The sequence below is a fragment of the Carlito syrichta genome, unplaced genomic scaffold, assembly GCF_000164805.1.
Source record: "Carlito syrichta isolate Samal-C Ts95f unplaced genomic scaffold, Tarsius_syrichta-2.0.1 Scaffold313443, whole genome shotgun sequence".
Lineage (NCBI taxonomy): Eukaryota > Metazoa > Chordata > Mammalia > Primates > Tarsiidae > Carlito > Carlito syrichta.
The window spans coordinates 182535-194205 of record NW_007257539.1 but is presented as its reverse complement, the minus strand read 5'-3'; the positions used below and the strand labels follow the sequence as shown (position 1 = coordinate 194205).

The window sequence follows — 11671 nt, the reverse complement described above, 5'->3', positions numbered from 1 at the left end:
GGTGGCCGGGAGCGGCCACTGCACTCCAGTCTGGGTGACAGAGTGAGACTCCAACTCAAAAAAAAAAAGAAATGTGAACCTAACATTTAAGTTGCATTCATTAATATTTTCCCCAAATAATTAAATAAAGAGCTTGCTCAAAGAATGACTTTTAATAAGATAATATAAAAAGAGTGTTTCTAAGAACACAGATTTCATTCTAATTTTCTTCCACTATAAGCAGTGGTATGGTCATGGCTCAATGCAATCTTGACCTCCTGGGCTCAGGCAGTCCTTTGGCCTCAGCCTCCCAAGTAGCTGGGATTACAGGCACACACAACCTCCTACCTTGGCCTCCCAAAGTGCGGGGATTACAGGCATGAAATACCACACCCACCCAGGGTCTAACGTTTAAAATAATTTATTAAATAGTAGTTAACACCTGGTTGTTGAGTATTTTACTAAGTATACAAAAACTAGATTAATTATATTGTTTTTTTACACATAAAAGTCCAGTTAATCAGAATGATTCAGATGATAGCAGGTACCCTTTCTAAGGTATCTCTCCTAAAAAAAAAAAAGTTCTATTATTATCAAAACATTTTGCTATTTCCAATTCACCTTAACTTGATTCTAATCTGGCTTCTTTCCCACCCTACATTCCACTCCTCTCTACAGGTTCTCCATAGAATCTGAAGATCACTGGTAACCTCAATTTTGTTGACCTAACATATTTTTCAATTTTGATTTTACTTGACCCCTCTGACTTTGTCCATTCACATTGCTCTCAATAAGGTCAACTATATGACATCCAACGAGTTAAACCTACAGCACTCATGAATTGGGAGATCAGCAAACTTTTTCTGTAAAGGGCTAGAAAAAGGCAACAGCAAGCCATTTGGTCTCTCTTAACTACTCATCTCTGCCACTGAAATGTGAAAGCAGCCACACACAAAACAAAAAGGGATGGACATGGCTATGTTTCAATAACACTTTACTTAAAAAGTAAGCAACTGAGCCTAGGCTATAGTTTGTTGACACCTCTCTCTTATAAACTAACTTCAAGGAACATGTTTAGGGCTCATCTTAATTATCTCCAGAAAGCACAGACACTGCCAATTGAGTCTTCCTTCTAGAAAGATGTCTCCTTGCTTTCTGTGATTCCACTTCGTTTCTTGATACCCTTCTGAACTCCTGTCTCAGTCATTTCTTTTACTTCGCTTCTACAAGTTTCTCAACATGTGCGCCCTGATTCTCTTCTCTTCTCACTCTCCTCCTAGCCTCTCTTACCTATGCCTGAAAACTTCAATTATCAACATACATGGAAATGGAATCTTTAAACTCAGATGTCTTATTTCCTACTTGACCTTACATCTTAGTTTACAGGAACCACTTGAAATTAAACGTGTCCAACCAAAGTAGTTCATTATCTATTCTTCTATTTTCACTCTCTAATGTGCCCAACAACTAGTTATACAATGCAAAAGCTTAGTAATTTGGTAGCTCTTAAACCAAGTCCTGACCATTCTCTCCCTCAAATCACTCTCAACCAATCTACTTCCTTTTACCTGGCAGTATAAGCAAACATTATATCTTACCTGTACTTGATTGTATCCCCATAGGATGTAGTATTTGCCTTATCTTGTGTCATTTCCTTCCTTCTCTGCTCTAACCACATAAGCTTTCACTCAGTTGCTCAAACTTACCATATTTCCTCCTGTCTCAGGCTCTCCCTTCATGCTGGTCATGCTACTCTGAACTTTCTGGCCTTTCACCTCCCGCCCCTCCATAAGCCAGCCAGGTTACTCAGCTACTAGCATGTTAAACAACTCTTTTCCTCAGAGAAATCTGCATTTTATATTTTCTCCATCAGAACCCTGGCAACAAGCGTAAGTGAATAACTGAATAATTAAGAAGGGAAAGAGACTACACCTATTTAAAGATGAATTTTACTGTAAGACAATACCTATTTAAAGGTGAAGCCAACTTACTTTGAAATATATTTTTAAAAAAGGTGGGTGAACAGATATGTGATAAAGCAAATACAGCAAAATTTTGAATATAGAATTGAATTGTGGATACATAAATGTTTACTATAGAATTCTTTCAACTTTTGTGTACATTTGAAAAATTTCATAGGAAAACAGAACCCCAAAATCCTATACCTTGAACTGTTGTTGTGTGACATCTTGTCTATCAGGCCGTAAAAACTCTAAAACCAAGGGAATGATATCTCTGCAGCAGAAGTTGTATGCTCCCAACGCAGCAAAAAATGTTTGCTGAGCTTTGTTTCTGACCTGGATGAAGTATTATTAACAAAGTACTTTGATTAAACACTAGACAAACTACAAAAGTTTTTTAAACGAATTACCAAAAACAAGTGATAATTTAAATGTTGTTCTAACAAAAAAAAAAAAAGTCAAAGCACATACCCTAAAAAACAAGTAAATGATTATCTTTACATTAAAAGGAAAGCACATTACCACATCCATGGTTTAGGTTACACTGGTTCAACAATTTTTGATAAGGGGAGATTAATAGAATCAATGCACATTTATTCAGTAACAGCTAAAAGTAATTTTTATTGAGTACTCTTGAAAAGAAGTCAGATTTTCTGTCAACACAACGAAAATTAAAGACTTTTGAAGAATAAGTTAAGCAAAAAAAACAAAAAACATGGAATTAACCTTTTCAGTGCTAATCTTAAGTATAACCCCACATATTCTGAAACCAAATATAAGATCTGTATACAAGGGGTACCCAATGAAAGGAAATAGAAAAATGTGTATTTATCCTAACATGGTTAAATTTCAGTCACCTTGAAAATACTCTCCATTTGATGCAGTACGCCTATTGAGATACTTTTTCCACTCATTCAATTTTGAAGCCGTTTAGTGCTTCTGGCACTTTTTTTTTCTCCTCTTCCACATCGGCAAAACATTTCCCTTTGAGGACTTTTTTCGGCAAAACATTTCCCTTTGAGGACTTTTTTCATCCAGGGAAACAAATAAACAAAAAACTCGCTTGCGGCAAGATCAGGTGAATAGGGAAGGTGGGGCACCGGGACATGTCGTTTTTTTGGTCAAAAACTGTTGAACATTCAGCACGATGTGGGCCAGGTGTGCTCACAAATCACCATCATAAAATGGGCAAATGTGTTGAAAAAAATCTCCAAAAAAAAATCCACTACAGCCAAATGCAACCTCAACAACACTAGCAGGTACACTGATGCCAATGGGTTTCTGGAATTAACTTAGCACGGGAAACCTGTACCATAAGAGCCTGCCCTCCAAAAAATAATTTCAGTTTTTTGGGGATTTCCCCAAATGTATAACCTATGAACTAGTCAATAGTAATAGATAATAACCAACTGTAGTAAAAGCAACACACTGTATGTATTTCAAACTCTTTTAAACATACTTTAGATGGGTTAGAGACTATTTACTGTTTGATCACCTCTTACCTAAAAGCTTGTGACCAGAAGTGTTTGGACTCAGATTTTGGAATATCTGCCTTACGTACATACCAGTTGAGCATCCCACATCCAAAAAATCCAAAATTAGAAATGCTCCAATGAACACTTCCTTTGAGTATTATGATGGCACTCAAAAGTTTTCGATTTTAGAGCATTTCAGATTTCAGATTTTCTGATTTGGGATGCTCAACTTGTACCTAATTTACATTATTTTACAAAGATAGAATAATTGGTTGTACAAGAATCTCTCTTACTTTTTCCAGTTCTCTGTGCTCAGAGATAATCTTTTGGTCCTAAACCCTAAAATTTACATAGTAGTAGCTTCCTAAAACCCAAGCATAATGCCTAGGAGGAATTATATGGCCTTCATAGACTAGACTTCAAAATCTAATTCAAGTACCAGCAACATCACACTAGCACTTTCTTTCACCTTTAAACAACAACAACTACAAAAAATGGAGAAGCAACTACAAACGGCAAAATTAAACATTATTTTATAAAAAGGACTAGCAAAGGCCAGGCGCAGTGGCTCAAGTCTGTAATCCCAGAACTTTGGGAAGCCAAGGTGAGATGAGTCCAGGATTCAAGACCAGCGTGGGCAACTTGGCAAGCTCTTGACTCCACAATAAATCAAAAAATTAACTGGGTGTGGTGGCGTGTGACTGTAGTTCCAGCTACTTGGAAAACTGAAACAGAAGGACCGCCTGAGCCCAGCAGGTCAAGGCTGCGGTAGCTGTGAGCGTGCCGCTGCACTCCAGCCTAGGTGAAGGAATGAGACTATGATTCAAAAAAAAAAAAAAAGAACTAGCAAAATTAGCTTGAATATATTTGCAATATGAAAGTTGTTTCTGGCTGGGTGCAGTGGCTCACGCCTATAATCCTAGCACTTTGGGAGGCCAAGGTGAAAGGATTGCCTGAGCCCACAGATTCGACACCAGCCTGTGCAACCTTGCAAGACCATGTCTCTACAATAAATAATAATAATAAAAGCAGGCATGGTGGCATGGGCCTGTAGTTCCAGCTACTTGGAAGGCTGAGGTGGAGGGATCGCCTGAGCCTAGCAGGTTGACGGTGTGGTGGCAGTGAGCGTGCCACTGCCCTCCAGCCTGGGTGACAGAGCGAGACCCTGACTCAAAAAAAAAAAAAAAAAGAAAGGTGTTTCTTATGTCAACAGAGTTAAGAGGGTTTAGCTTTTAGTTCTGGTTTTCTCATCTCCTGGCTCTGTGATCTACAGGAGAGATTATTTAAACTCTCTTATTAACGTGGCGATAGGATATTTAGAGTGAATGAAATTAAAATGGGAGAGAAGAAGAAGGCAGAGTGTTTGGATAAGCCTTACCTGACTGTATGAACTTGTGGATAAACGAAGTAAATCTCTGATCATATCCTGATGTATTTTTTTGTATTCACAACCCTCAACAGTTAGTGTTCGTAGCTAAGAAAATAAAACAATGTAAATCAAAACTCAAAGTATTCACTAAAAGCTCATTTAATTGTGAAAAACACAAGTAACTAAATATATTCATCTGGAAAATAGGCATTTTCAAAAGTTACCTGTATTGTAAAAGGTATTTATTTACCTCATGCTGCAACATTACTCTGTCAATCAGCAGGGCTCTGATATGTTGTTTTTTCCCATGGAGCTGGAAAACAAAGTAGCAAACACCTCAACAATTTCCATAAGTGACTTCAACAATGGATTGATTCCTCTAACTCCCTTAATCAAACAACTTACCTCCATTCCATTGCCAGTGACTAGATTCAGGCTGTTTTTTCACCTTGTTGTTTAACTGCCCTCCTTGTTTCCACTATCAATCTTGGTGTTTATTTTTCAAAGTGATGGCAGAGCTTTTCAATACTCAGTGAACTGACTATGGATCTTCCCAATATCTGAATCAGATCTACTAACGAACCTTTAATAATTCCCCTACTGCTGAATATAAAACTGAAGCCATTTTTTACAACAAATGAAACTATAAACAACCTTATTTACCCTCTACAGCCGTTGTCTAATAAAGCGTGCCATGTTTTTATATCTACCTATTCTTTTACGCATCATTCCCTCTGTCTAAAACATCTAGCACCTCTTCTCCAGACCATTAACTCATACAATCTTTTAAGACTCAATTTCCTGAGCCCGCGGGTTCGAGACCCGCCTGGGCAGGCAAGACTCATCTCTACAACAAATCAAAAAAATTAGCTGGGCATGGTAGCGCGCGCCTGTAGTTCCAGCTACTTGGAAGGCTGAGGTGGAAGGATCCCCAGAGCCCAGCAGGTCAAGGCTGCGGTGGCCAGGAGCGGCCACTGCACTCCAGTCTGGGCGACAGAGTGAGATTCCAACTCAAAAAAAAAAGACTCAATTTCAGTAAAAAGCTTCCCATACGGCCAGGTGCAGTGGCCATGCCTAATATTTTGTACCATTAAGAATCTCAGCACTTTGGGAGGCCGAGGTGAAAGGATTCCCTGAACCCACAGGTTCAAGACCAGACTGGGAAACTTGGTAAAACCTCATCTCTACAATAAATTTAAATATTAGCCAGGCATGTCGTAGAGCGCACCTATAGTTCCAGTTACTTGGAAGACTGAGGCAAAAGAATCACCTGAGCCCAACAAGCTAAGGTTGTGCTCCAGCCTGGGTGACAGAGTGAGACTCTGACTTAAAAAACAAACAAGCAAACAGTTCCCCATACAAGAACACTGCTAAGGTTATCTTCTGGTTTTGATACTCTTTCTTCAGTGCACTCTGAGAAACTTGTACTGACTTCTATTGGAGCACAAATATAATACAAGATATATTTTTTTCAGATCTACATAAAGTATAATGCTCTAATAAATTCATGCCTGTGGACAATTTGGGCTTTTTTATTCCTTCAAGTACTTACAAGGCAGCCTGAATGGTACTGCCCAAATTCCCATTGAGAGTTTAGAGACTATCATGGAAACTGAGAGAAGATTTTGCATATGAAAAACAAATTTTTTGGATTGGCTGAGCCCGCAGGTTCGAAACCCGCCTGGGCAGTGAGACCTCATCTCTACAATAAAGAAAGAAATCAGCAGGGCGTGGTAGCTCATGCCTGTAATTCCCGCTACTTGGAAGGCTGAGGCGGAAGGATTGCCAGAGCCCAGCAGGTCGAGGCTGCAGTGGCCGGGAGCGGCCACTGCACTCCAGTCTGGGTGACACAGTGAGATTCCAACTCACAAAAAAAAAAAAAGAAAAGAAAAATAAATTTTTTTTCCCAGAACCCGTTTGGTTTTTACCATCATGTTTTTAGTCTTTGTATAATATTTTAAAATCTGGTGTTTTTTCTTACAGGGAAACTCCCTCTGTATGCTAAATATTCCCTAAGTCTGGAGGTTATTGCACATCTTAAGGAAAAAAAAAAAAGTTATTGTTTTTTAGGTGAAAATACTGACCCGATTTTCCATTGATTTCTTTACTAAGTTAAAGTTTTTCCATCGAGAGTCAAATTCATGTTTGTGAGAGCCTTGGAACTGCAAAAGGTCTCCAATGATCTGTCAAAGAATTTACAATTTTATTTGTAAGGATCATCAAGTCAAATCATACTAATAATTATGCAATGATTAAATGACAATTTTACCTTTATGATGAGAAACAGTGACTTGGTATCATCTTCTGAATTATCAAGTATGTGGTCTATAATGGGAGAAGAAAAAGGATGCTGATTAAAATATTTTGTACTACTATCAAGAATCCCAATGCATTGCATTAATCAAGAATCCATTAGTTAAGGGGAAAAGGAAATCACTTCCTGATATTTCACCATTTAGAATAAAAAATATTAAATAGAAGTTTGTAAGCTATAGGACAAAAATCCAAATATTTAAGTATAAATAAGTTAAATGTACGTATATACTTACTAAGAAGTTTTCTTATGACCCTAGCAATTGCTTCTCGGTGGTTTTCTCTGGATAAATCTATTTTTCAAAACATAAGAGAAGGCATTTTAGATACTGAATGCTCCTTAGGCTATTAAATTGATGGCAACAGCTTATGCCACGAAGGGATAATGTATCCAGAAAAAATTTAAAAATGAGTCTGCCTTTATCATAGTTGGGTTAGTAGCTAGGTATGAAACAAAATAACTTCTAAAATCTCTATATTTAAAATGACTGCTTAAAATAACCAGGCCCTGATCACTGATCACATGAGCACAAGATTGGGATCAGCAGACACTGCACACTGTTATGGGAAGGAGGACAGGTAGGTGGCAACACCTTGGGTACCTGGTCCACTATCAACTTCACCTGAAAACAACCTACTTACACAGTAAATCCTCATTTGTACCCTATAACTCTAAAATTTTAAATAAATAAACAATAATAAATAAAAATCCCAGGATCAAAAAATAAAATATAATGACGTGCTCATAAAACTTTATTGGACAGGAAAGTGGAGGAGGTGGGTAAGAGAAAAGCCATTTGTCAATATTTCAAAGGATCTAGTTACTAATTAGAGAACACAAATTCATGAAATTCTCTAATTAGTTATAGATGACCCAAAGCAAACAATTACCCCTTAGCAATTAATTATATAACGAATTCTAGTGTTAATCAAGTAATGAGAAAATGTACTAAATTTCTGTTAATGTTAGATTTAGAAGAAAACACAAAATGTTTTACATAAATAGTTATATAAAACATAACTTACTGTGAAAGATAAACAATCATTAGAATATAGGTTTACACTGCACCTATTTACATCAAGTATTACAATAAATCTTAAAATAATTTTAAACATAAATAAACATTATGATATATAAAAGCCTACCTCTGCATGTAGAAAGCATCCAAATATTGATTAACTGACCCAATTTCTTTCTTTTACTGGCAATTCTTTATATAATAACTTTCCAGTTTCTCCAGAAGAAGCAAAAATAACTACTAGGAAGTTGATAATTGCTTTATATATCAAAAAAGAGACTAAGAACAGTATAACTACAAAACCTTTCCACTTTAACTCCTGTAGAACAAATGACAAAAATATTCCACACAGAGTTACTCAGATTAGGATTCACATACCATATTCAAGTCCAGTATACAACTTTGTCTCTTCCAAGGACACCATACTTGGCACCCTGTATAAAAACAAGAATGCTTGCATTTATTAATAATACCAATATGAAGCATTAACGGGAAAAGTCTCATTGCTAGAATGTGTAAATCAAAACAAAGATAATGCTTTTAACAGACTGTCCACCTTCAATACTTCAATTCTTTATTCTATCCTTCTGATGATAAATGCTATCTATTTCACTGAGAACCATATTATTTATATTAAAGAAAATAATTATTTAGTGACTTCAGAAGAAAAATTCGCCTCTCAAGGAACATAATATTGATACTCAATATTTAAATGTAAAAGATTAAATCTGATGATAAACATTTATACAATGAAAAGTCAAGTTCATAATGGTACAATGGTAAAATGCAAACTTTTACTAAAGCATATAAAATAGACTTCTTTAGATAATCATTCCCCTTCTTCTTAAAGACAGTCAAGCACATCTAAACTAACATCTGCAGCAAAAAGCCACTCCTTTGGAAGAAATTTAGATGTGAAAATACTGTGTTAACTAATTACAGATGTGCTACAAAGAATTATGTTACCACATTCAGCTAGTTAAATCCATTAAATGGCTAAATGTCACTTTTTAAGTATATAAGAACAGATTTTGCAGGAAAATAAGACTCTATATATCCAAAATCTAAATGTTCTTCAATGAAAACTATACTTAAATCTTCAACATTTTATTTCAAAATATGAGATTAAACTCAATAACTTTTTTAAAACAAAAAGATGATACTTTCTAAAAGGCAAAACACAGGCACAAACGCCAAGGAAACATGAGGTAAACATATCCAACACAGGGCTAATATATAAATGGTAAGCTTATTAATATTACTCATCAGTGATGAACTGCACTGCAATGTACTTATAGTGAAGAAAATACTATTTTTAAATTAACATACCCCAGGCTATATTGTATACCCTCCCCCAAAGTAGTTAAGTAAAATCTTTAACTTACTGACAGTCATAAATAGAGGCATTTAATTTAAATAACAGGTAATGGCAATATAATTTCTAAAATGCCAGTATTTATGTTCCTTGCTACAACTCAGTACCTAGGATACCAACAATACCTTCTCAAGTTTCAAAACCAAGCATACAGAGTAGAAACAAAAAACAGCTTTTTTCCCCACTAACTTACTTCAAAGCTCAATAATATTTTGTAATATGAAATGCTGACTTGCTTTTTTCAGAAACTTTCAAGATCAAATTGCTCTTAAAATTTGGTCTTTATTCTGTAAGGCTTCAACCATTGGCAACAGCTTGCAAACCTAAACATCCTGCACATATCTGTATGTGATCAAAAAATGTATATGTATCTAAAATCTAGTTAGCAAAAACTACAGTCAGATTTCTTTCTAACAAACTTTGAGTCTCTATTCAAATTAGATTTCACCACCAAAAAGAAAAGCCTGCGCTCAGAGAGTAACAAGAATAAGGCACAAGAGGGTTACTGTCCCCGTTCCTCATCAGAACATGGGGAAGTTGTTGACATAAACTGTCACATGAAAATACAACTTTTCCCAGTGCTACTATAAACATTTAGTTTTTTAAAGTAAAAATACAATTTGCACCATATCCGGTCTTTATCTGATGTCATATAATGGTGAACCAAGAAAGAATTTTAATTATTGACACATTATTGCCACATTGTACAAATAAGATAAAAAACAATCTCTATAGGAAATTATTCTGCACAATTTTTACTATACCAAAGAAAACTATCACTTGGGAATCTGAAGTGTTTCTGTTATATGCATTCTGGCTCTAGTAATTAATCACATTTAAGAACAAGTTTCATCTAAGAGATCTGAAACCTTATCAGAAAATTTGTAAAAAAAAAAACATTGTCATTTATTCTATGTTTTAAAAAATCCCATATAAGGCTTAAAATATTAAGTTAAACATTAAATAATATTTTAAAAAGAAATGATTTTTCTTCCTCTGCTTTAAAAATCTGAATTAAAACACATCTTCCATGTCCTATATATAGATAATCCTTGAACAACACAGGTTTGAACTATGCGGGTCCACTTAAATGTGGATTATATTCAACCAAATATGCTTAAGGGACGCAAAACCGGCGCATACAGAGGACTGAGTTTCTGCATACATGGTTTCCACAGGCCAGACTGCAGGACTTGAGCATGAACAGATTTTGGTATATGTGGGAGCCCAATCCCCCAAGTACAATGAGGGAAGGCTGTATATAGAAAACATCTGGTTAGAGATAAATTTCAGCATTAATTTATTCTTTTTATCCATCACAGATTAATTAAACTCCAATTGAACTGACATGTTTTAACTAAATGTTTCTCAGCAAGTGTAAATAGGTACTTCAGTAAATATTTCTTCTGCTCTTTAGGTGATTTTCTGAAAGAAACCTCTATCCATTATTCAAGTAAAACTTCATGATTGTATCTCTCTGTGGCTATATTATAGGTCTAAGTGTACCCAGTCTGTAATCTCTGATATTTAAAACTGCTCTAGTAATTTTTAGTTAACGTGCATAATCTTAGCTAAATTGGCTTATGGTGCTGTAAACACTTCCAGATCTATATTCTAATTAAAAGCTATAGTAACCATATTCATAATTTAAATAAAATACCATCATCACCCATCATGCTACTCATTCACTAGTCCATTTTACAAACAGCAGTATTATTTGACTGTGGGAACGAAATATAATTCTGAAAAGTAATTCCAGCACAACATATTGTAAATAATACCAACTACACAATAATACTAAAGGAAAAACAACTTCATAGTGCCTAGATAGTACCTGGCCATCTAATTTATAATAAAAAGTGTTAAAAATATTTGTGCCACTAAAAAAAGATGTACGAATTTTCAACAACTATGTTATTTGTACCAGTAGATGGCAATCTTCTTTAGACGTGATTAGAGTAGAACTGAAAATAATCACTAGAAGGAAAGAAAGGTTGGTGAAAAGGGAAGAAATGACTAAAAACATAAAGACAAAATATATAATACAAATCAAATGTGCAAATGAAGGCTAGGCAAACTGTCATGAAACAGCTGTAAACAGTATAAAATCGTCCTCTACCTTCCTACTAATCCCTTCCTTTCCAAGTAAAACTCAAACATAAAAGACATAAAACCAAGCC

At 35.4% G+C, this 11671-nt stretch overlaps 1 protein-coding gene across 2 annotated transcripts in view; it reads right to left on the bottom strand.

The window, feature by feature from the left end:
- Positions 1-11671, bottom strand: part of PSME4 (proteasome activator subunit 4) — a 120549-nt gene that overhangs the window by 45107 nt on the left and 63771 nt on the right. For both annotated transcript variants that reach the window (XM_021718780.1, XM_008070473.1), the window contains 7 exons: positions 8495-8550; positions 7334-7390; positions 7054-7109; positions 6869-6967; positions 5035-5097; positions 4794-4889; positions 2145-2276 (listed from right to left, as the gene is read on the bottom strand). In XM_021718780.1, the coding sequence (XP_021574455.1) occupies positions 2145-2276; positions 4794-4889; positions 5035-5097; positions 6869-6967; positions 7054-7109; positions 7334-7390; positions 8495-8550 (559 nt within the window). The remainder of the gene's footprint in view (positions 1-2144; positions 2277-4793; positions 4890-5034; positions 5098-6868; positions 6968-7053; positions 7110-7333; positions 7391-8494; positions 8551-11671) is intronic.